The sequence below is a fragment of the Neltuma alba genome, unplaced genomic scaffold (assembly GCF_004799145.2).
Source record: "Neltuma alba isolate B1F8T4 unplaced genomic scaffold, ASM479914v2 tig00012727_pilon, whole genome shotgun sequence".
Classification (NCBI taxonomy): domain Eukaryota; kingdom Viridiplantae; phylum Streptophyta; class Magnoliopsida; order Fabales; family Fabaceae; genus Neltuma; species Neltuma alba.
The window spans coordinates 190,720-217,559 of record NW_021637149.1 but is presented as its reverse complement, the minus strand read 5'-3'; the positions used below and the strand labels follow the sequence as shown (position 1 = coordinate 217,559).

General features: G+C 32.6%; 2 protein-coding genes across 4 annotated transcripts; one reads left to right on the top strand and one right to left on the bottom strand.

Annotated features, from left to right (window-relative positions):
• Positions 1-8,152: 8,152 nt before the first annotated feature.
• On the bottom strand, positions 8,153-13,086 carry LOC114730359 (signal peptide peptidase-like 1). 3 transcript variants are annotated; one of them, XM_028917419.1, is made up of 4 exons: positions 12,954-13,086; positions 10,975-11,896; positions 9,165-9,365; positions 8,331-8,447 (listed from the first exon to the last, which is right to left on the bottom strand). In XM_028917419.1, exons 2-4 carry the CDS (start codon positions 11,770-11,772, stop codon positions 8,331-8,333), a joined length of 1,116 nt encoding a protein of 371 aa, XP_028773252.1. In that variant the 5' UTR covers positions 11,773-11,896; positions 12,954-13,086. The 3 variants fall into 3 exon arrangements, with proteins under 3 accessions (XP_028773251.1, XP_028773252.1, XP_028773253.1); XM_028917420.1 differs by lacking the exon at positions 12,954-13,086 and adding an exon at positions 12,850-12,867; XM_028917418.1 differs by lacking the exon at positions 12,954-13,086 and having other exon boundaries at positions 8,153-8,447; positions 10,975-11,772.
• Positions 13,087-17,195: 4,109 nt separating this feature from the next.
• Positions 17,196-26,002, top strand: LOC114730261 (pectin acetylesterase 9). The gene is made up of 13 exons (XM_028917305.1): positions 17,196-17,902; positions 18,008-18,090; positions 20,332-20,461; positions 21,725-21,804; positions 22,208-22,294; positions 22,871-22,995; positions 23,100-23,160; positions 24,257-24,313; positions 24,405-24,482; positions 24,573-24,678; positions 24,895-25,043; positions 25,241-25,351; positions 25,651-26,002. Exons 1-13 carry the CDS (start codon positions 17,779-17,781, stop codon positions 25,678-25,680), a joined length of 1,221 nt encoding a protein of 406 aa, XP_028773138.1. The 5' UTR covers positions 17,196-17,778; the 3' UTR covers positions 25,681-26,002.
• The last annotated feature ends 838 nt before the right edge of the window (positions 26,003-26,840 follow it).

The following is a 26,840-nucleotide window of genomic DNA, read 5'->3' as shown; positions in this document are numbered from 1 at the left end:
TATATGTAAGATCAAATATTTTTTTCTACAAGTGACTTATAGATCAAAATGGTATAATATATTAAAAAGCCAAATTCAAAATGTTTAAATGTCAAGAAAATCCTAGAAGTTCAAAGTCAAAAAAAATTAGTTCAACTTTAAGTAACTTTTTAGGTAAAAAGTTTATTATTCTCAAAACAATGTCTTAAGCAAATTTTTGGTCCCAACTAAGTCATGAGGCATCCTACTTAAAATTTCATAACCATACATTGGTATAAATTTAAATTTCATTTTCCTAAATATTCAATAATAAATTTGATGGAGGAAAAAGTGAGAGAAAAATAGGAGGAATACTGAAAAATAAAACTTTTGAAAATAGTAAAAAAATAAAACTATTTGGAGAGATTTTTCTGCTAGTATTATTTTTTTTAATTTTTTTTATCCAAATAAAGGGTAAAAAAATCATAATGTGGGAGCAGTTGTGCCATCAAAAGTTTGTATTATTGATTTGAGTTGGTAAAAAGAATATAAGTCCGACATTTAGGAAAAGCACATAGTAAAAAGACTTTCATATTTAACATTTCCGATACCATAGAAATTAGTCTCAAATTTAAAATAAGTTTGTACCAAAAAAAGATTCATAAATTCTATATCGCTCTACACTTTAGAACAAGGTCCAAAGACAACTGAAAAGAAATAAAATAAAAATACAACAAAATAAATACAACATCAAGGACCAAGAACACAATGTTATCAGGTATCAATCAAAATTCCTGCATAATCCTTCCCTAAAAAAGTTTAACAACCCAAGCAACTCGCTTCTCCATTAACTTGTGATCAATGTCAATAATTAAACATAAAATTTAAAAACTCTAACGAATCATATTATTTATAAATTGTAAATAATAATACAGTATATTCTTCAAAATTGTTTAATTTATTGTTTACAAATAATACTCTTTGATGAGGAATTTTATTTAGCAATGTTTTCTTACATAACAATTAACAATCAATTACGTCAATGTATAACATCTCTCTGGATCTTTTTTTTTTTTTAATAACTTAGTTAGAAAAGTATAGAATAGGACAAATCGCTTTTTAATTAAATCTCCATCAATTTTTTATTTCATATGATCGCAACAGAGGATTATTAATTTCACCAACTAAAATAGAATTGACTTAATCTTAAGATCAAGTTGCGTCTTTATGATGATATTTAGATTTAAATATTATAAATATTTTTTTGTTGGAGAATATATATTAATTATGACACATTTTTGTGTCTTGGAGATTAAAAAAATTATATCAATTGTTAGTGGATCTTACTCTAATTGTAGAAATCTCTCATTCATTTTCAAATTATTGTAGATGATTTGGAATTATATAAAAATCATACAAATGTTCTCCCGGTTTGCAATTAAAAAACCACCTGAACTTTTTCTAAATAAATTATTCAATTTTAAAAAATCTAAAAAATAAGTAGTATTATCATTTTGGTTCCTTAAAAGTTAACAGTGTTCTGATGGCTTGCGGGGCTCCGGTCTCCCCAAGATCATACACGTAGAAAATTTCAGATAACTTCTTATTTAAAAAAATAAGAAACATTTCATTTTTCTCAAAACAAAAATAGGAAAAACTTCTCAATCAATGCCTTTTCTTAGTTGCTTTATCTGGCAGCCTCTCATAGTGCCACTGCCACCAATGATTATTTGTTCTAAAAAAAGAAAATGCAATTAGAATTTATAAATAAATTAAGGGCATGTTTGGGTAACACAAGGAAATCATGGTTTGGGTCCCAAATTTACCAAATATAAAGAAAAATTAATAAATCATGGTTTTGGATTCAAAACCATGGTTTCAGAAAAAATAAATCCATTCTCCTTTTGGTTCAAATTGGAAAGTATAATTGTTTCTGTCAAAGTAGATCTCAATGATAATATGATTTTAACACTCCTCAATTATTTTTTTTATAAACATATTTAATCTTGTATTTTATAAATATATGTACATATATTAATTATTTATTAATTACATTATCTTATATATTATTAATTATGTTAGTAAAAAATATATTATTAACAATTTTATTTCTTCAAATTAAAATATATTATAAAATCTATCTTTTATATAATGATCATATTAACCTATGCTTTTTTAGTAATTTGCACATATAAAAAACGTTTCTAATAACATCTATCTAAACATTCTCACTTTATCAGAATCACTTTTTCACAAAATATATTCTTTATAAAATCTATTCTCTTAAAAATTTATTCTTCAGAAACTATTTTTCAAATCATAATATTATTTTTCAAATCAAGATAGTTTTATCCAAACACCTCTTAATTCGTTGTCACCAAAATTAAGAGGTGGGTTGAATCTGAATCTTAACTCCACTTGTTTCCGCCGCTTTTTACCGGATACAGCCAACTCAGTAATACAATATTGAAAAATAAAACTTAAAAAGCTAAGCAATCAGTGGGCTTTCCAACTGGGTTAATTTTATAGTAAGAGATTATTTTATGTTTAAAATTTATGCAAAGTCTCTAAAATCTTATTATAATTACATATTTTTTTAAGTAAGGGATACGACAAATAAGTTAAAACAAAATAAAAATTAGAAAAAAATTAAAGGGGGTTAGTGGGGGTTTTCCAGTTGCTTATTATTAATCCGAAAATGTTAAAAAAAATTAAAGGGGGTTAGTGGGGGGTTTTCCAGTTGCTTATTATTAATCCTTATTTAAAACTGACTCAGTTGTCATTGGAAAAAAAATTAAAATTGATTGAATTTTTTTTTTTGACCAGCAAAATTGACTGAATTTGTATCTTATTAATCACTGCTACTATTATTTTGCGTTTTCTGGTTTGTGCATAATGTCCATGAAAAGAAATGAAATGCTGAACTGAATTTTACCACAAATAGCATAAAATCAGAAATAAAAATAAAATGGCAAAATTTATTAATTTCTAGGGTACGAACTGAGATGAAGACAAGTGAGGGAGGTGATAACTAACGGTGGAGACCCCACTAACCCAAAAGAGGAAAAAAATGAAAGAAAATTGAAGTAATTGAAATAAAAAAATTTGGGAGACCCATTTAGGGCAACACACGAGAGATCGAGGAGCTGTAGCGGATAAACATCAGTACGAAGGGTTGTTGCTGGACCCCACGATACTAAAATTTAAGGTTGGTGCGTGATTTTTTTTGTTAGGTGAAAAATGACGGAAAAAATCAATAAAAATTAAAAAGAGTTGCATTTTTTCCTTGCGATCAAGAAGGAGAATTAGTTCTTCCTCACAATTAGATGTTGGATTTGGTTACAAATATAAGACACTTTAATTTATTTTTTAAACTAATTTTTGTAACTTATAAATTGATATATGATCTAATATTATATTTTTCCGGTGTTAAATATAAAACCCATTTTGTAGTGTAGACTACAAAATGAGTCTTATATTTAAGACCAGATGAGTACTACTTTTATATCATAATATGATCTAACTTTTATTAGAGGAAGTATAAGAATATTTTAAAAAAATCATATCATATTTGTTATAATCAACAGATGTATTTGACTTCCTTAATTTGCTGTACTTAATTGAGCAACTCATATACTTCCTCCAATTCTAAATATAAGACCCATTTTATAGTATAAGTTACACTATAAAATAGGTCTTATATTTAGGACATGAGGAGTATTAACAATTGGATGTAATGTTTAATGAAAATATTAATGTAAGGGAAGAAAAACTTCTCGAAGTTTTTATGCTTGAATTTCTATGAAATTTTCTGTTTTGATATTTTCATGCATTTATTTATTTTTCATAAAGTATAATCTCTTTTGTTTTCCATAAAAAGGCAAACTGCTGGTATTTAGAGGATCTATTAACAAAAATAAGAGAGGAATGATAAGCAAAGCAAAATTTCTTCCATTCATCTACCCAAAAAACAAAAAAATCTTCTATTCAAACGGGATTTTAAGAATGAAATTTGGCTGTAAACAATCATAAACGCAAAACCAAATAATATCTTTTTCTTTAAAAAAAAATCTCATTTTCTTGTTTCAAAGGAGATATTAGATCCCTAAATAAATACGAAACCAAACATGCTTTGATGGCAAAAAAAGGGACAAAACCAAGCATGCAGAAACAAATTAAATGGAGTCGTCATCAGGATAGTAATAGCATGGCGCATTAAAAATATACAGAGATTGTAAGGAGTCAACGATCCATTAAAAATCCTTCATCATCCATCACCTTAGCCAGGGAGCTGTATGATGATGACGACGACCCAGAATCTTTGAATATTTCCAACTGCATCTTCGACTTTCTGTGAATAATAAAATTCACAATTAAAGAAATTGGAAGATATACATATATGTATATGTATTTCACCTTAACCCACTGTTTTTTAAAGGAAGAGATGCTCAAAATAATTAAGGAATTCGAAATCATATGTTTATTAAATAATTGGTGGGGATAATAGGCTCAGTGACTAACATGGCTTCTCTGTTTTTAATTTTCTGCATCACATGGCAACTGCCATTAATAGAGCAGTTCTCTTGTATGTATTGCTGAATTGAAGGCAACCATGATTGATTATATTCCCCTAAATATCAATCAAAACAAATTAATTAAGAGTATATTCGATTTTACATTGATTTTAATTAAAATGTGGATAACTTTGCCTCTAATAGTTATGAAATTACTTCTTTTTATCATATTTAGTAGGCGCTTCCAACTAAGAAAAATATTAATTTTTATTAACTCTATCTTAAAATTTAATAATTTTTCTAATTTATCTTCTTTGTTATTTAATATTTACTTTATAATTTAATGTTTATTTCTATATATAATAATGAAGGGTGCAATTTTTTAACAAAAAAATATAATTATATATTAATGTACAAAAATAATAATCTAATTTGAAAATATAACTAAAAGAATATTCTTTTTATTTGATAAAAAAAATCAGAGTTGAATTGGCAATTGAGGGAAACAAACATATGTATTACCTCCGATCCTAAATATAAGAGCTAGCTGACTAATTTGAGTAAATTAAGAAAATAAGTTAAGTTAGTTAGTTGTAACAAATAGGTATCATCTTTTTCAAAATATCCTTATTAATCAAGTTTATTAGCTAAAATTATTATTATTATAGAGACTATCTTAAGAAAAAATGAATAAATATAAAAAACAAAATAGATTAGAATGTTATATTTAGAATTAAAATAAAAATCAAATGAGATGATATATTAAAAACAGGAGGTAGTATTATAAAACAAAACCCCAGCCCTCTGCTTCCTTGAAACAATTGTTTATGCAGCTTCTTCAGTTTAAACTGCCCTGTGAATTGGGCATGTGTCTGCCACTTTTAACATGCCAGTGTTTGCCACATCACCCCATTAAATCACTAATTCTTCTTAAAACCTCATCCCTAATAGATTAAATCAATGATTAAGTTGAAAGTTTTTGCTAGCTCCTTTTTTTTTAATTTTTATATTAACATTCAGGATTTCCTACAATAAAAAATCTATTAGCAGAAAGGATAGATGATTCTCGCTCACTTATTTGCCTGATCTTGGTTATTTAGATTCACCACTATGTACTTTAATTTGTTACTTTATATCCTATATATCAGATATGCCTCAGACATGATCTGCACATTACTTATCGATATGTTGAGCCAGATTCATTTTGTTGATATGCCACTGAATTTAGAATTATTCTCATCAACATTATATTATCATGATCATCAAATATATGCTTTTTAAAGTAATAAACGATATCATCCTTTCATGATATTATCAACATTATAACGACATTAGCAAAAGAAATTGTTATTTTCCACAGCTCACGCATAAATGAAAGAGATAATTGCTCTTTTTTAAATTTGTTATTATTCAATCCATACAGTATATATAACGTCATTGTTTTATTTGGGCATAATTAATTTGTAATACCTATCAAATTCAAGTATTACAACAATAAATAATAACAATAATAAGGCATATAAGGTTGAGTTAGCTACATAAATTATACTCTTCTAGTTCTAAATATAAGATCCTTATACTAGTGTGTATATAAGTCTTATATTTAGGATCGGAGGAGTATGATATTATTATACTCTATCAATTTTTGAACTTAGTCTTTCTCTATTACGCAAAAAAAAAAACTAAATCTTCTGATAAATTGTTAGGCAAAAGGTCATACTCGATAATTTTACTAAATATTCTTTTCGATTTTCTACTCTTTTTTAGAGGACTTCATAACCCTCATTACCAGTGCCTCTAACAATCTTCTTTATACTTGAACCACCTCAAATGATTTGCTATAATTTTTTTTTCCCAGAGGTACATGCCACTCCAATTCTTTCTCATATGTACTCATTATGAATCTTATCGGAATTTTTATACCTAAATTGATATAATTCTCTCAATATAATTTTTTTAATCTATAAGAGTTGAAATGGCTCTGATTAAAAAGTATTGCTTGTCCTGTCTATGCAACCCATTGATATTTTTATAGTATAATGACATTGTTAATATCAAAGCTTGGAAGTCAGAATATATATCACAGCTTGCAGCAAAAAGCATACAATTAATGCTACAGTATCGTGGCAAAAAAAAATATTAATGCCATAATTACCTTTTTTGTCAATTTCATTTAGCCTCCGAAATATTGTTAGCTAGTTGTGGAGTGAACTCCGACGCAGAAGAAATAATAATAAAATTCTATAGACATATTAAATTAAAGTCAATGTGGTAGTGATCACAAAAACATCCAAAACATCCCTTTCGTGGCACCAATTAATTATCTTAAATGTTAATGTTTTGATGACGATACTAAGGTGATGCTTACCAAAGAAACAGCATTAACGTGGCCTTGTTTTTTCAAAGGTTAAAAGTTAAAAAAACAAAAACACACACACAGACTCAAAAGAAACACAATGAAAAGAGAGTGCGTCTATTAAAACATATAACGCACACTTAGTTGTTTGTTTGATTAGGACACATAATGATTTCTTTATCCATAATTAATGACTCATTATCTATTTCTGCTTTCAATTATGTGGCTTAATTAATTACCCACATTTCCTACCCCATTGAGATTGTTTTAATATGAAAAAGGCGCACGTGAGGTTGATTGATTGGTTAGGATCATAAGATTAATCAGCTGATTATTGTCGCTGTTATCATCAAATAAAATCTGAACAGTTGTAATAAACTTCAATTTTTTCCCTCTTCTTCTGTGGTCTCAAAAGAGGTGAAATGAGTTGGATCTTAATAATTCACCAAGGTCAGAACATGCCTCTAGACTTAAAAAGCACTTACAAAAGTATTTATAGATCAGCCAACAATAACGTTATCATATCAACATCCAGATTTGAATTCACAATCTTATGAGTTATGAACAAACTTTTTGGCAACTTCAATTAGTAATTAGTAATATATAAACTAATTGACATTCAACACTGGTAGCCGAGCATTTTACAATATAATTTACACTACAAAATCAGTTTTACATTTAAAATTGAAAACTAGTTTTCAACAGAAACTATAACAAATCAATCAATCAGCTTTTGTAATACAAGTTATATTTAAATCAATATATTAATATTGTCCTTATAAAATATAAAAAGTCCAATGAATGGTATTATTTACAAATTATGAATAGTATAATTTATCCATTAAAATCCAATTTTAATTATTTTTTTGCTAACACTCTTATGTTTTAGCCACATGGCATTTGCAATCGATATGGTACTAAAAAAAAAAAAATAAAGCCGTTTGTCTTTAATGTCGCTTTAATCAACCAAACATTCCCAACATCGGATTTCCTTCAAAGAAACCACTTGAATGGGTCCGAAATTCAGAATCTCGCATCTTCTGCCATCATGCAGTAGGATATCTTAATCATGCCCCTCCCTTCTTCCTTTGCTCGAGCAATTTGGGACAAAAACAAGAAGAAAAAGACAGCAAACATCACATAGATACAGAGATTATTAGTTGATAAATTTCAGGCCCAAGATCAATAACTAGAAACCCTAATTGAGCCCAACGCAAGTTGGGCCGGACCAAGTTGATCCCGCAAAAGGCCCTATGCTCACCCGTGCACACAAGCTTCATGTAAAATTCTTTAGCTTTTAAGGAAGATATGGATAAGGAAGAAACATCTCATATGAAAGTTTTTTTCCACTTAAACCAAAAAGATAATGTAATAAGCTTTGATGAGTCTCCATAATGATAGAATAATCTCAGTGAATATACAGCTTTTCGAAATTGATTATAAATAAAAAGCAAGCAAGCACCAGTCATTAGGCGTTTGCCTTTGGCCTCCAAGGTAAATTATTAAACTTCTATTTGGCGAGCTTTATCGCCAATAATTGGCACGCTTCCTTCCCACAATTCCATCAATTCCTTCCTTAACCAGGAGACGAAAATCACAGGCCCCAAAGTAGAAGGCACCTGCATTTGCCATATTGAACAACCAACCAAGTCAAAAGAAGGTGAAACAGTCTAATACAGCCTCAATGGCGGGTGATAACCTTTAGTCTATCTAATTTATATATCATGCCAATGCCAAAATACCGGTCATGGCTCAGGCTATCGGCGCTAAATATACCAACATAATAGCCTTTAGATTTTTTTTTTTTAAGGAGGGCAGGAGAAGAATAAATGAAAAGTAGAAATATATGATTAATCCAGAAAAGAAACACGTATACATATATGCATCATGTCTAGAATCATAATCAGTTTTCATCCCAGTCACGTTTGCTCTCCCCTCTTTTGCCCTATGAACGGTGGCACATGGGGAGAATGATAACCATCGAGGCTGACAAATGAATAATAAGGGAAACCAGAAGGGATAGCTTAGATTAAGGGGGTCAATCAAATTGATTTCATAAGAAAAATAGAAAATGCAAGACAGCCAGACAGCAACAAGAAATTGCTTAACATATCAGATAAAATAGTGCTGGCAAACCAGTCTTGATGATACCCGTGCATATGAATATCACGTTTTTACCATTATTAGAATACATCACTTGAGTTCATAAAACCAATTCGTGCTGGGGTCCCCCCCCCCCCAGGGGATACTGGATAACTTTTAAATTCATTAATGAAGAGATGGACGCAAGACTGAGTAGTAAGATGACAGGAAAAAAATAGCAAAAACAGAAGTACCAGATAGAGCAGAGCAGGTTGAGGAGAGTGAGTTAAGACACCGGCAGCCAAAGCTGTTACCAGACCAATTGCATAACCAGGTAGCGCATACCATATGTATTTTTGTCCCTTTGAAGAATATAACTCAAAAAGATTTACTGTGTTGTTGCTTTTTCGATGATCAAAGCAGAGCACCAATGCCAGAAGCATTGATGGGATAGCCTGCAATAACACGAATCATATGATCATGAATATTATGAAGTTATTTTAACCAGGGTGTTTAACTAAATCAGAAGTCTGAAATGATGATTAGGCAAAAATGGGCATCATATCATAAAAAATTTTATAACGTCGGTCAAAACTACAAGGAGAATTCTCAGTGATATGTGACCCAAATCGAATTCCGAGATTTTCAAGTTTGCTTTCCTAAAAAAACCCCCCCAAAGCATGATTTTGATTGATCCTATCAAAGTATTCAAAATAAAGCACCATGGATTCTATGGTAAAACCATAGAATAGCATGTACACACCATAGCCAAAAGTTATGCGTTCCAAGCATATTTATGCATGTTAATTAAAAAAAGTTCAGCTCATTCAATCCGCTCTTTCCCAGTAAGAGGGGGGAAATTGTCCTTTACAGAAAATTTTCAGTGAAACTTGAAGCAATCCTCAAGACATGAGCCTTATGAGCCTAAGGGTGTGTTTGGAATCACATCTAAACCTGCAAACTGACTTCTCTACCGGCAAAAGAAGCTTTTTTGATTTGGGATGTGTTTGGAATCATATTTTTGCAATTTGACTTCTGTCACTGAAACGGACTTATACAGTAAGCTCAAAGAAGTTGCTTTTATCCAATCTAACTTCTGTAAAAGTCAGATTGAAAAAAAAGTTACTTCTCTACCGCTAATCTAAACACACCCTAAGTCTTCAAGTGAGGTTCCTACCTCATTTCCTGATTGCATGCACCCCAAGCTTAGCATAAAAGCACTATGTAATTATATTGCTATGCCTCAGGGCTTGGTGTGCACTTGATTTAAATCTGAGTACATAGACCAGTTGACCTTTCCTAAGAAAACCACCTGAGGCACAACTTAAAAAAAAAAAAAAAATTCAGATCCCAACATGAAATGGCCAAGGTTTACCCTTAAAAGGATACAGAGCAATAAGTAATTGCAAGTGCAACCCGCATAAAAAATGTGAGGGTATGATCCCACAGAAAACCAACGGACCAGGTTATCAGTTCTAACACAACTGGTAAGTCATAAAAAATGAACAATCAAAGGTAAGGGCACCATAGCCTTGTTGGCTTAGAGGCATCGACTTCACCCCTAGAAGTGACTGATTGCAGGTTCGATCTCACCCTGCTCCTACAAGCATTAGTTAGCAATCAAAGGAACAAAGGAACAGAGGGTCACCATTGCAGTACCCTAACATGGTTCTCAATGACTCTGCATGCTATAAACCCAATGAAATATGGTATATACTCCTCTAGTCCTTGATATAAAACCTAATTGTTGAGTTGAGTAAGACCTATTTCTTATATTTATCAATTTTTCCTAAATTATCCCTATTGATACTCTGTCAACCATGATCAAGTAAGAGAAGAAGGGAAAATATTAAAGAAGATGATTATGATATTTTAGGAAAAACATGTTATATTTTTTACAATTAATTAACTTACCTAACTTCCTTAATCTAATCAAATTAGTTAAATAGTTCCAACATCAAGAGCCAGAGGAGTACTATTTATTTATGATAGCACGGATCTTCCATGGATGGAAACAGTTAAGAACTAGCAATGATACCACTCAACAGAATAATGATGCCATACCATGTCTCCCAAACCAAGCATCATGAAGTCAGTTGCATTCTCCCCTGGGAGTACTCCACCCAATAAATTTCTTGGGAAAACAATCTTCACAGGCAGCTCCAATTTCTTTGTTATCAGTTGCAAACCAGGAAGACTTAAACTATTAGCAACAGTGTGAACAGGATTCGATGCTTGTTGTGTTGCCACTGACACCATGACATTTGCCCCAAAAAATCTTTCAGAGAAGAAAACCCAGAAAATGTCATATACAAATAGACAAAGAAGGAGCATTGCACATATTTTGATGTTTGGAAGACGCACATGGCTTACAAATGCAATACATATAGATATGCCTAGTATATTGTTCAATATCCAATGACCTGAAACAAGCCAAGCCACCACTGTTCCAATGCATGACAACAACAGAAGTCCTTGGAGTCGAGTAAATGATTTTGAGCAACAGCGTGAAACAAATGGGTCAGCCAATCCATACTGCGCCTTCAAGTGGACAACACATGGAGACAGACAGAAGAAAAGTGATGACGCAGAAGCAATGGCTGTGAATGCTGTGAGAAGCTGGGAGACGGATGAGAACAAGTAGAACATCAAAAGCAGGCTGAAAGAGCTCATCACTGGGATCATTAACGCTTGAGACCTATCCAGTGTAATGGATGCTTCTGACATGTCACGGTTACGCTCCATTTCTTTACCATAGTTTAAAGCTCGGAATGCGGAGCCAAATGTCACTGCTACAGCTGTAATGATAAGAGTGACAGGAGCAGGCTCCAGCAAGTATAGAAGTTTCCAAAGGGATTCCATCTTACCAGGGACAAAATATATTAAAATCCGCTCTCATGCATAGAAGAACAATTCTAATTCTTATTAATTAGCAGCCAAAGTTGCATAGTTTTGCCAAACTTCAGAACAGAGAAAACCATGCAACCTGCAGACATCAAAAGAAGATTGTAAGCGCATGTAAACATTTTAACAGGAAAACTGGTCACTTAAAAGTAGAAGGTGGCCTAGATAACCAAACTGGAACAGAGACTTCTCATATTTTTCCAGAAAAAAGTGGAGGCTAAAGGCATGTCAGCGGAGTTAAAAAGAGGGATTGTCAAGGCGTTGTGATAGAAAGCTTCTCATGCGTCCATTACTGTATTACTTTACATGAAAATGCAGATGCTGAAACGCAGAAAAACAAAACCAATCGATAGTCCCATAAATAGGGTTGTTACTGTTTTCCCGAAAAGCCTTAAAGGAATACTATCATCGATGAAAAGAGTTGTTACCCATGTTCTTCACTCTAGAAATACTAGTAGATTGCCAATATGCAAGTTAGACATGCCCGTGACCAGTTCTATAAATTTTCCGAGAAAACATGCACATATGACCAATTGAAAAAGACATGGTCGAAATTTAAGTAAACTTCTCAGAGTAACTTTTTCCAGGCAAGCAGTCGCAGACAAGAAATTATAAAACGAAAGCAATCGATCCCACAATAACATCAAGCCTGCAAGTTTTAAGCTTCCATGGGTTGTCAAGCACAAATTCTCAAATTAAAAGGGAAAAAAAGGAACAGGAGTAAAAGCATTCATTTCAGGACCCAACCTAGCCAAAATCAACAAGCATATGACGCTTGAACAAACCCAAGAACAAGCTTATGAAAAAGTTTTATTTTCCATCTACGTAATTTAATCGATGTTCGGCGATCTTTGTTCTCTCGTGAGACTATAAAGCAACCAAAGAGCATGATACTCAAAATGACAATTATCTTCTCTTGCTAATGACAGCATCTGTTAACTGGAACAACCAAGACTAGCAAAAGAACCCAGAACAACCTAAAAGTTGAAATTTTCAAATCAGAGAGGAAGCCTCCAAAATTCGGTCAAAACCCACCATGCCCCATTAATCAAGCTATGATCCGGACGGAAAAAGAACCAAAATTTAAGAAAATTAAGGTTATCCACAATCATGGATGACGAGTTTTCGGAATGACAGACCTTGGACTTCTGCAGAGCTTCAGAGACCTATTTCACTTTCTATGTGCTCAACGATGACCTTTTCTCGAACAGCATAACATATGGAGAAGCAAAGTAACTCGTCGGATTTTCCCGTCCGGCCCCCAACTTGCTTTCCAATTGGTGATATTTTCATTTTCGATCTCGAGTTGTTTTAATTTTGATTTCTTAATATTTTTTTAAGAAGTATCCCGCACTCAAGGTCTGTGAGAAATAGAATTTACTGACATAAAAATAATGCCTCGGTTCATTATCTAATTTAAATTTAATTGTCCTCAACAAAGCATCAGAATTATTGTAATGTTAATATTATTTTAAATAGAACAATTATTTTTTTAACACGTTTTAATCATCAAAATTCGAAACATATATACACACACAAAAGCTAGTAAAAAGTAAAAGAAAAACAATAATGCATTTATTTATATTATTTTAATTTTAAACTTGAAGTTTGCATTTTTTTCAATTAAATACTTCAACTTTACTTTAGTAGCACTGTTAACATCTGTAATCTTTATTTGTTAGTCCTTATACAAGAATTAACAGTATTAACAAAATAAAATTAAAATATTTAATTAAAAAAACAGTAAAAGTGTCAAATTAAAAATTAAGACAAAAAATATGTGTAGATCAATTTTTCTAGAAATAAAAATCCCTTTTTTCCCAATACTTTTTTTTTTTTGGTCAACCCTTTTTTCCCAATACAAAACCACTTATTTGAACACTTACTAATGTGATGTACTCAATATCGCCTAATGCTTAATAGATTATCTCATTTTGACCTTAAGCCATGTGGCCATTCTTAAACTTCTAATATTTAACTTCTTTTCAAGGCACTGTTAACAGTAATATTTAATGCAGTTTTTTAATAAAGTTGTACGTTTATATGACAGTTTTTATAAGATACTCCTCCAGTCCTTAATATAAGACCCATTTAACTAATTTGATTAGATTAAGGAAGTTATGTAAGTTGGTTAATTATAAGAAAAGTGACACATTTTTCCTAAAACACCATAATCATCTTTCTTAATACCACATCTCCCTCTTCTATTTGATTATGGTTGAGAGAGTATCCATAGGGGTAATTTAGAGAAAATTAATAAATATGATAAATGGGTCTTATATTTATGACCAAAACCAACTCAAAAATTGGGTCCTATATTAAAGACTGGAAGAGTAACTTGTAAGTAAACAGGACAAAAAATACACGTGCCATCTGACTTGTAAATAAAATTTTTTTTAAAAAAAGGTACGATATAAACGGTGGTTTTTTTTTTTTTTAGTCTTTTTGATGATGATGTGATTTGGTTTCGGAGAATCAGTGGGTTTTGGGCCAAGAATGTGTCCAAAGCAAGAGGCAGCGTCCAAAACCCAGAATCAATACCTCTTAGAGTCACCAGGGAGTTGGGACCATTTCCAACCAGGGGTTTCAAAATTAACGCCAGTGAATCTAATTTGGGCCCAACCTTTATCTGGTTCTATGGCCCTGTTACTGTGAAGTTAAAAAAACAAAGGGAATTTATCACACAAAAATGGACAATGACAAACGTTTTGTCTTTTTTCAGGAGGCCCAATTGGGTATGGAGTTATAAGCAGGAAAATTAGCCCACATGATGAACTGGGGATGTTCATGGCCGACGGGACCATTCAGATTGCCGACTTGATAATTTGGTAAGGCAGGCTTGTCATTGCCATTCAGGGCCCTGTTTTTGTCCCCACATTATTTTCTTAGAAAAATTAAAATAAAGTCCTAAAAAAATATAATTACAAAATAAGCCTTATAAATTATTATTAAGACTTTTTAATAATTAATTTTTTTTTAGGACTTGATTGTAATTCTTCTCATTTTCTTCCCTTCATCTCATTAATGTCGCTCCTCTCCCCTGTTCCCCCCATATAATACCATCTCCATCAAGCTGTCGCCAAACATGGCCATCGTGGTCTTATGTTTTATTTTCTTCCTTAAACTCTCCGATAAGGACTGAATTTACGTCCCCATATTCATTCACACTCGACATTTTTCTCTTTTAGAAGGTCTTATAAATTCAACCATCAATAGAATGAACCAGTTTCCTGGTGTTATAAATAGCTCTTGAGTAACATTTTCCACCAAAATCCATTCCGCCGAGTATTATTGATTGGATCTGAAACAGGATCATGTTCATTGAAGAATAATTTGGAGGAAAGTGATTTGTAAAAGCTGATAGCCTTAACATGGACTCTCGTCGCCCATTGATCTTTTTTCCGTTCCCGTGGTTTTTCGACCTCTCCCTCCACATATGTTTTAGTAGGTGTTTGGACGTGTGTAAAATACTTTTTAAAAATATTTTTTTAAAATCAAAACAAACTCTTTTATATATTTATTTTGTATATTGTAAAATCATTTTTAAATTATAGTTTAGTTTTCATCCAAGCATCTGTTTAAGTGTATTCTCACGTGGGGTCTAGATTGCGTCTCTTGCACCACGGCGCAGTTCCCACTTCCCATCAACCCTCACGACATGTACATCGCTTTTGGAGGTAAGCATGACATATTTGATAGTTCCCAATCATAACCAGCTTGGGCAAGAAAAATAATCCAACTAATTTTTAATTAAGTCTTTGTAATTTTTTATGAGATTTTTATAATTTTGTCCATTTATAAAAAAAGGATTGGTGGAATGATATATAATTAAATAAGCTTACTGGAAAAGAGTAACTAATAAGTCGAGCAAAAAATGGCACTTAATTCTTTTAAAATAAGCTGTATGAGAAAAAAAAAAAGATTTCAAGAGAGATGCTTATAATTAAACAAACAATATACTCATTCAGTTTTAAACATAAAACCTATTTAATAGGTCTTATATTTATATTCGTCCGGTTTACACTATAAAATATGTTTTATATTTATTATATTCCTATTCATCCGGTTTATATTACAAAATATGTTTTATATTTAGAACGGATAAATATAAATGTAATGTGATAATACTGGATGTGAAAAGAACATGGAGAGTTGGAAGAAGCCAGCAGTCACGAGTAAGTCGGGCAACCAAATGGACCTACTATCCCCATGGCTACGTTTCTTCCACAACCCCCAAATTCTCTCTCTCCCTCGCCCATGCTTATCTGAGCCTGACAGGCCAACACCACCTTGCACTTCGTTCTCTTTTCAAAGTCTTCGTCTGCATCATCAGTCAGTGACTCAGTGGTTAACCGCCTAAATCAAGCCTAATCCCTTACCACTCGTCAAGTGCCCTATCCACGCATAGGCTCCACTCACAGACCAAACACACACCTTCCTTCCTTCCTTCCTTCCGAGTCTCTCCTTTATTTTGTTTTTTCGCCAACTACTTTGTTAATTTCAATAGATTAAAGAAGCCAAAAAATTAGTTATTTATAATAAATGTGACATAATCTTGTTAATATATTTTTGCACAACATTGGATTATGTATTCAGTTAATTTAGGTTAAAAAAATGGGAAACAAATAATTAAGATGTTATATTTGATATCAAAGATTGGGAATTCAGTTCTCACCGTTATTAGGTGTTTTTTTTCCTAAGCTAGCTCAGAAATAGTATGTTTGTAACTTATCAATTCATCAATTCATCTTTTTTTTTTTTTTTAATGCAATCATGAATGCACCTTTAAGTTGCCTTGGAAGTTCAGTATCCACCTAACTTCAAAAACATTATTAAGACTCGCATAATTTTTTTTAAAAAAAACCTCATCTACATTTTAACGGAATCGACAATTATTAGCTGGGAATCTCTAATCTCTAACTAGAAAATAAAGTCAAACGAAAAAACCTTAATTATTCAGCACCTCACCAAATATAACCTTCCCGCTAGCTAGGCTTGGTCTGGTCAGGAAGCAACAGGACATGTCTTTGTGTTAGCTAGCTTCCAATTTTAGTTATAATGCAATCTCTAACTGCAATATTCCACCATTTTTTAATTTTTTTTCTGTGACACTTGCAAAATGTAATTATAAAAGCGTGATTTTTAGCCTGGAATTTCAGATATGTGATTGCGTTTATACTTTAAAGCAAATGAATTACAAATAACACTATCGTATAGTAGTATTACTTTTGGTCATTCATCTTTTTTCCCTCTATCTTTGTTTTCTTTAAATATACAGAGAATCTCGAAATTATTGACTAGAATCAGTGTTAAAAGGGTAGGAGTGGCTGTCATGGATTTTTCTGTTTAACACTGAATACTGTAGAGAGGCGGAAACGACGCGTGAATTTTCAAAAACTATCCTTTGAAAATCTACCACAAAGGATTTTTCGGGTCATCAGTGAGGAACAAGTCCACCAAAAATTTTGATGAACTAACCCAAAGCTTCCGTCTATCTCTTTCTGATCTGTTTTCTCCTATTTAAATTTCTCTTCTCTCTCCGGCCCCTTCTTCTCAATACGACAACGAGCTCCTTAATTTTCTTCACGTTCCCTCATTCCCTCCCCCATCACCTTTCTCTTTTTCTTCTTCACGCGACGGTGGAATAACCCGGATCCTACTCTGATTCCGTTTCCCTCAAAGTTTCCTCGGAACTTCGCGGAATCTTTCGTCTCGCTCCTTCAGATAACCATAGACTCTCCCTTCGCTGTTATCCGATGGCGACATCACTGATTCCTTATCGGAATTGAATTCTATCCGTTTCGCAACCAATAAGCCGGCTAAACATTTGTTCAAGTTTAGTTCAAGTGGATCTCTTCTTTTCCATCTTTGTATACCAATTCTGAAAAAACGGAGCTCTCACTTTTCCTTCACTTTCTCTCATTCCCGAAAGACTCGCGATTCCAGGGAATACTGATTTCCGAAATGGAATCCGTCGTCGTTTTGGCATTGTTTGCTTTTCTTGCATTTGCGCCGTGGCGCGTACTCTCGGAAGAGAGGCTTCTGGTGAATATGACTATGGTTCGAAGCGCCAGAGCTCTTGGTGCTCGTAAGCTCTGAACCCGTTTGTTTTAAATTTATTTAACTCCTGAAATTTTATTTTATGATATGAATCGACATACACCGATTATTTGTTTTAAAATGAAATTTGTAGTTTGTTTGGATGGGAGTTTACCGGCGTATCATTTTCACAGAGGCTTCGGCGCCGGAGCCAACAACTGGCTTTTACAATTCGAGGTACGCCGAAGTTTTCTCTCTCTCTCTCTCTTTTTTTGTTGGTCTCAGGCCAAAAAAAATTCCCCTTTTTTCCTTCCTTTTTTATAGAATTTAGATTACATTAATAAATAGATTATTAGCGCCAACTTAGGAGAAAATGTAGGAGATGTTGTAACAAATTTTTAACAGGTCACACAGTTTAAGTTAACAAGAAAAACAAACAAATCACACTAGTTGATCGCATCTTTGGAAATAATATTGAATTTACAAATTTGTAAGATTAGAATATTTAAATGAATTAAGTTAGAATTTTTTATAAAAATTGAACATACTAGCCCCACAGATATTCATACTATCCTATAAGCTAAATTGCGGCGAAATTAATAGGAGTAACAGTTTGGCGTCGGAGGGAGGAGTGGGGAAGGAATTATTGGCGCCTTAGCGTTCCCTCTTGCGCGAAAAAGTAACGGCGGTGTCTTTAATTTTTGGGGCGAAGAATGATGATTGGTTGGTTTCGAAATTCCATACGACAATACTTTTATGTCGTCTATCTGGAGGTTAGCGCGCGCACTATTTTCATTAATGGAATTTGGTGTTTCATTTCCGCGCGGCCGACCCAAATCCTGATGACGTAGCGACTTTTAATTGGTTTGGCCGTTGAGTCGTAATTTTCTTCATTTATTTTGGTTTAAAAAAAATAGTAAACATATTTAATGTTGGAATGCTTGTTCCATATGCCTACAATTGATCCCCACGTCAAATCACCAAAGGATGTTTGATAACCTAAGCTCCTCGGCATATTAAATTAGATATGGTGTCTCTGTTTTAATCGACGTCTAAAAACATAAGCGCAATTTTCATATATTTTATATTCCGCATAATGTTAATTTTTTTTTATTTTAAAAAAAGCACAATTTTGGTCCATTCTCAACTCGTGATAATTTCTTGTATGGTGGTAATGACCGGATTCTTTCTAATGCTGCCACGGATGTGTTATTTGTTAACATTTATGTAGAAAATAATATTACATCCGATCCTATTTATAAGAGCTAGTTTACTAATTTAAAAAAAGAAGTTAAGTTAGTTATTTGTAATAAATATATGTTGTCTTTCTTAAAATATTTTTATTAATCAAGTGTATTGGTTAGAACTATTATTATTAAAAGGATTATTGTGAGAAAAAATACATAAATATAAAAAAAAATGAATTAGGGTCTTATATTTAGAATTAAAATAAAAATTAAATAAGATTTTATATTAAAAAACTGAATGTGGTGTAATAAAATTTTTCGAATTTAAGTTTTTTTAAGGCACGGGTGCACTTTATAGAGTTTATTATTCAGTCGATCAGTCATCTTGCATAAAACTAAAAGTACAAACTGGCAACATGTGACGCCACCGTGTCCTCTCTTTAACTAACCAAGATTCCCGACGACAAATTAACTCTAACTGCTAATTACAAGCAGGAGTATAGCTTCTTCTAGATTATATTTATATTGATAATCACATGCCTTTTCGTTTTTAAAATAATAAACGGATATTTCAAATATGTTTTTAATCTAAAATTGCACTTCTGCATAAAAAATTTAGCTAAAAAAATCTCTTAATTTAGTTTATTATGATCATTCGGAACTTTCGTCTTGTCATTTTTCATTGCGTACCACTTTAACGTAACGTGCGCTTGAAGATAGAACAAGGATAGATGGACCAATGAAGTGTGGCGATGGAGAATGAGGTCTATTCATGCCAAGCTTTAAATAGAAGCAAATTGAAGACACCAAATGATGAAATGTGGTGACAGAAGGGACATTATATCATATATATTCAGATACATTTAGTTTGGTCTTGTGGGTCATTGATTCTACTTGAAGAAAACAAATGTGGATAGGACCAGTCCAGAATATTTAGGCACGTTTCCTATTAATAATATAAAGAAAAATTATTTTACCCTCTTTAATTAAAATGTATTATAATATTATAATTATTTTGCCTTTATTATTTCTTTTTATTTTGCACATTAATAGAGGCCTTGCATTTGCAACACATTTATACAAAAAAAAAAAGTGATATACAGGATAAATTTGGGTAAATTTAGTTGTGAGAATCTACATTTATTGCATTATTCTCTTTTTAATATACTCCTCTATATATGAGTATGTATTTCTGTTTAGCCGTAAGGGGAAAAAATTGAAAGGTAGGACAAAAAGTTGTGCATTGAATAATCTTTGACAGTGACGATGGTCAATTTATGGTGCATGCCAGGGAGGTGGGTGGTGCAATGACGTGGAATCATGCGCAGAGAGAGCAAAGACTCGCCGGGGTTCAACTCGCTACATGACCAAGTTGGAGGTCTTCTCTGGCATCTTAAGCAACAATGCCTCCCTGAACCCGGGTACGCACACTTCTAGTTTATTTTCTTACTAAAAATGTGAATTCATTTTTAATTTAACAGTTTATTCAAATAATTGAGATTATTAGTGTAAAAGAAATAAGATGTAATTTCTTACCTCGAAATTCATGCGACGACTCTCGTGTTGTAGGGATAACAGAGATCCGTCACCACTTAAAAAGCTTTCCGAGAGAATTGACCTTAAAAGGGCTTTTGAGAGAGGCATAAGGCTGCTTTAAGAGACAATAAAAGTTAGAAAAAAGAACGAAGCACGAATTGAACTAAAATGCGTCTATATTATACTACTTCCGATCTTAATTATGAGAGTCAGTTAATTAATTTGAGGAGATTAAGAAAGTAAGTTGAGTTAGTTATTTGTCCTAAATAGGTATTGTCTTTCTTAAAATATCTTTACTAATCAAGTGTATTGACTAGAATTATTATTGCTAGAAAGGTTACTTTGGAAAAAAAATGTATAAATATGAGAGACAAAGTGGATTGAGTTCTTATATTCAGAACCAAAATAAAAATCAAACAGAGTCTTATATTAAAAACCGGATGTAGTATATCAATTGAAGAATTTAATTTGATAACACGAATGTAATTAATCAAAACAAGCACAACTTTCTTGATGTTCTTTTTCAATAACTACAAAACACAAGAAAGAACGATCACGGATCCATGATAGATAAACAAAAAGTGATATCCCTGATTCTGCGTTCACATTGACGGGGTTAAAAATTTTGTTTTCCGTGTTGAAGTTCCCCGGCAACTGCCCCCATCCACGTGTCCTTTCACGGGCTCCTCTAGGAGATCCACGTAGCTGTGTGTTTCCTCCTGCAAAAAGCTCTCCGCCCTTGTTTGTTTCTCTTGTCCTGTCCCTACTGCTCCTCTCTTTGTTGGTTCTTCTGGGCTATTAAATGCAAAATATATAAAATTTCAATTAAAACATCTTGTATATGCCGAGTTTCTTTTATAACAGTACAAATAAGTGTGTGGTCTTTATATGTATAATTTCTTAATTTCTTAATTAAATCAACTATGTTATAAAGAACGTGTATATAAAACAACTATACTTACATCAAGTGGAAAGAATTAGATCACCAAAGTGAGATGGGGGGTTAAGTTTGTGAGGCAAAAGGGTCATGTTCGAAATGTCATTATTTAAGCCTGATGATACTTAAATTTGATCTTATGGTATCATTATCACATAACTTTTCTAAGGCATTTAGGAAGTTTTTCTGTCTTGAATTTGGGTGTGCACAGATTTCTACAATTGGAACCGTGTTAAGATTCGATATTGTGATGGAGGCTCTTTCACGGGAGATGCCTTGTTCAACAACGGGGTAATTGTCTCTTTCCCCTTCCTTCCTTGCCATATATTCTTTCCCTTTCAAATTTATTACGAGATTTTTTTTTTCGAATGGTTTTATGTTTCACAACATAAAATATTTTGGGCAAAATAATGATTTATTAATCACCTTATTTTCAACATATCCTTCATTAATTATGAGTTGATTAGTGGTTAGCGTTAAATGAAAGGCATTTTTTAGAATTTTCTACATATTTTGTTTTAAATTAAGACCCCTAACTATATTTAACGAGGTTCATTGGTTTTTATAAATTTTCTAAAAAAATGTTTTATAAATTGAAAGTGATGGACTATTTAATTAGTTTCTGCGTCAAATTATGAAAGCTCTAAGACAAGATGTAATGACTTTTGGTGCATGCATGTGAAATGAACCCCAGACAACACTGCTTTATTTCAAAGGACAAAAGATTTGGGAAGCAATCATTCGCGACCTCCTGCCTAAAGGTTTGGGCAAGGCACGCAAGGTATATATACTGTGTCTACTCTTCACTTTCCGCACATTTCTTCAACGCAAGATCTAACCATATTTTAATGCTCAAAAGCTTTCCTTTAATTTTTTTTTGGCCCAAAAAAGCTATCCTTTAATTGGACTCCAAAATGTTGTCATCATGGATGGTATTGGAAAAAAGCGTTTTCTTTTGGTGGGGAGGATCGCAAAGTTTTAGATTTGGTTTTCCAACATATATTTTAAAATATACTACTGCACAAGTTTTTCTGAATTAGTAAGATATATGAAGAATAAATTATTTCTCTGATACTTAATATAAAACCTAATTTGAAAGTAGATGTTAGTTCTATATGTAAGACTTGTTTCATATATTTGTCGGCTTTTTTTTTCAAATCAACTCCATTGGTAAGCAAGCATGAAAAAGAAAAAAGGAATTAAGGAAAATGATCAGAGTGTTTTCAAAAAATATATAATATTAATTAAACTAATATTCTTAATCTACTCAAATTAAATAATTAGATCTTATATCAAGAATCGAATGAGTACTATTTTGTTTATGCTCGTGACTTACCAAATATGTCTGCTTGTGTAGGCTTTGCTTTCAGGTTGTTCGGCAGGAGGTTTAGCGACATTTCATCACTGTGACAGATTCGCCAGTTATTTGCCAAGGAATGCTAGTGTTAAATGCTTGAGTGATGCTGGCTTCTTTCTTGACGGGTAAGTTCTCTCTACATGGAAGCATTATTCCAATATTAAATTAAATTATTACTTCAACATTCTGTTTTTAACATTTTCAATTTTCTTCCCTTCCGTCTGTGCAGGAGAGATATCGCTTTGAACCACACTATGAGGTACTTCTTCAAAAGCCTTGTTTTATTGCAGGTAAGCTTCTGATACATCACTCACACTGACCATATAATACACTTTGAGGATCTCATTTGCTGTGTGCTAATTAGTTGATCATTTTAAAATAATATTTATATTTCTTCTATCAAGTTAAGCTAACCAAAAAAAGGGGGGGGGGAAAAGAGAGAGTCGGTTTTTACTTCTCATGGTATGCAAAATGAGATATATGATATTTATGATGTTTTCATGATCATTACTTTTAATTCATCAAAGATACGAGTACAAATTTTTTTTTATATTTATAAGGTTTTTATTATTTGATTTTTCCATTAATCTTATCTTATCTTATTTTATTTAGTGTGACAAGTGACATGCCAGGTCTTGTTCCCTTTTTTCTTCGATATTTTTGAAGATTAAGTGAAATTAATGAAGTAATAAAAAACAGAAGCATGTCTTTTATTTATAATTTTAAAAATGTACGTTAACTGGTTAAGTTCTTAAAGTTTTCAAAATAGGCTATTGACAATTTTCTGATGAAAAAATGCATGTAGCTAGGGTCACGAGAGTATTGCACTTCATCCATAATTTTATACAATGTTAGAACCTTATATCGTCATGGTGCTTGATTTAGGTCATTAAAATTAGATCTAAATGATTTAGATCTTGTTTTATTTTATTTTTTATATTTTTAATATATATATTTTTGTTTTGCGAGGAGTTGAAAAGCATAAAAACTATCTCGTGCCTGATAGACTATTCGTGAGGCCACGGATTGCATGAAATTTGAGGAGTAAACCACATTATTTTGGGATGTGAATAGTGCGGCTTATTAAAATTTTTATATTTTATATTGACTTATATTAATTAAATTAAAAAACACCTAAACAATGAGCACCACATGCTCGTCTTTAAGGTCAGTAGATGATCTGGAGGCACAATTTAGGTCATACAGTAGACGTTTTAGGGTAATTTGAACCTAAAGGGATGGGCAAGAAAGTTTTGGAAAACTTCAAAAAGGTGAATGTAATTTCCTCTTAACATTCAAAATTCCATGAAGAAGAAATGGGACCACTCATTTTGTTCTTTTTGCGAACTCAAATTGCAATCTTACTTGGCACTATTTGTTCGACAGGGGATAGAGCGGAATCTAAACAGAAATTGTACGAGGTCCCTGTTCTTTCCAGACTTGGTAAATTTTCTTTATGAACTCGGACCATTACCTTGGAAAATTCAGAGTTTTCTCAGGACATGATTTTGACTTGTTTCCTGTTCTTATGCAGTGCTTCTTTCCTCAGTATGTCTTAAAATACATAACTACACCATATTTCATCTTGAACTCTGCTTATGATGTATTCCAAGTAAGTGCTTCTGACACTTACCTTGTGTAGTTACGTGATCTTATCACTATAACCTACGAATTACGAGAATATGACTTGAAATGCCAACAGTTTCACCACATATTGGTCCCACCTTCTTCTGATTTGCGTGGACACTGGAATCACTGCAAGATAAACCCGGCGGCATGCACCCCAGACCAAATTGAAGTACTGCAAGGTGGTCCCCCCGGCCAAAAAAAGAAAAAGAACGACTCCTCTGATCTTAAAAATAAGACTCAATTTTATAGTGTAGATTATATTACAAAATGAGTTTTATATTTAGGATTGGAGGAGTATGTTGTCTGTTCTATACGTGTTCAAAGTTCCTGCTTCTCTCCCCAATGATTAAGAAAATTGATTTTTACTGACTCTCAACTCATTGTACCTTGTTCAGGCTTTAGGCGCCACATGCTTGCAGTTTTGAGACCATTCTATGTATCTTCAAGAAGAGGGGGAATGTTCATTAATTCATGCTTTGCTCATTGCCAAAGTGAATCCCAAGATACATGGTTTGGAGATGATTCCCCAAAAATAAACGACAAGGTACCAATCTTGATCCTCGACAGAGAGGCACGATGATAATGCATGTGGTTTTCTAAGGTTACTTGCTTTTTAATTTGCTGTTATTGCATAACAAGTAAACTGGCTTCTGATCGCTAGTTAAGCCTGTTCTATTCTTCATTTTTGGGTGAAAGCAGAGTTTTTCTTCTTTAATAACGTGTTGAACTGCTCGTTTACAGACTATTGCGGAAGCAGTTGGAGATTGGTATTTTGGCAGAGACAGAACCAAGGAAATAGACTGTGCATATCCGTGCGATAAAACTTGTCATAATCTTATACCACAGGCTCAGGTAAAGCGTTTGATTTCAAATTATATTTTTTTATTAAAATTTTAATATTAATTTGATTCTAAATTGATGAGCCAGATAAACTTTAATCTCCCTAAGAATAAAGTTGTTTCTTAGTCCATTCGGCATCTATACCTTATTCGACAAAAGGTCAAATCATCAATAACAATAAATAGCTTTATGGACATATTCCGGAGGCCACACTGTTAATTCAGTCTTCTTTCTTCTCATTCATCTCCGGCGATTTCTTGGAGAGCCTTGATGTCCATTTATCTTATCTGATTCAAATTAAAATGTTGCAGGTTGATGAAAATATTGGAGTGAACATTTAGCTTCATGCTTCTCTGTACACCTCAGAGAAGATCTGATTCAAGTTGAAATGTTGCAGGAGTAGTGAAGAGTTGGCTTCACGCTTCTCTATTTCTCATAGAGATGCTCTATGAAGTGGGGAATCTTGAAGGAATTTAGGTAGAGAGCTATGCAAGCATAAAGTGATACAGATAGCAAATTCTTTGACAGAACCAGGAATAGAAGATAGAAAAGCAAGAGAGGAAAGTATAGCTGTAGTGATTCTTATTCAATCAGACGCATTATATTCTTTGCTTATTATTTTGTCGATCTCAATAAATTATCGTTTGCCTATTGTTTCTCCAATTACACTGTTAATTTTCTTGAACTAGAGCTTTTGTCTAAGCGATCAGACTGAGCTCCTTTAATACATCCAAGTAGTATGAGTGAAATATATCGTCATACAAAACCCTGCATGTAGCAAGTTTATGAAGTGTCGCCTTCACCAATCGCCTGGTCTTGTCAAAATTTAGATCCACTATACTCTATGATAAGAGAGAGAAATGCAGAGTATTTTTCTTTTAATTTTCATTCATTCTTTTTTTTTCCCCTTGAGATACTCATTCTTGTTGAATCACTTAAGTTTTAGGACCCATCCTCACAGTGCCCATTAGTTTATGACCATTTCCACCTCATTTTATCCTCTCCACCTTCTGGATGTGGGGGTAGCATGTATATTTTGACCCCTCCTGCTTTGTATAGGACCCTTCTTCGTTGACACTTAAAGCCATGGCAATGCATCCTCCAAATGCTGCAAGAACAAGCCTCAATAGCAATGGCTATATATAGAGTCCAAGTACAATAACATAAAAATAACACAACATTCAGAAACAAATTCCTGAAGACTAGGTAATAAATTGCATTTGACTATGAATAATTAAAACCCGCAGATAGCAAACTCCTATTTTCTGGGACATCATAACAATATGGCCGATCTCAATGACGGTGATGGTGGAGGTGGTGAGAGTGATGAAGGTTCTTGTGATCACTTACCTAGGCCATCTCAAACATGTGATTTTGTATTCCAACAACCTACGAGTACTCCACGGAGGGCAATACAAAGTAATCACTTTTCTAGCAGTTGGAAGCAACTAATATGTGGGGCCAATAACCTTTTCAGAGACTTTTGGATAGTATCTTTTAA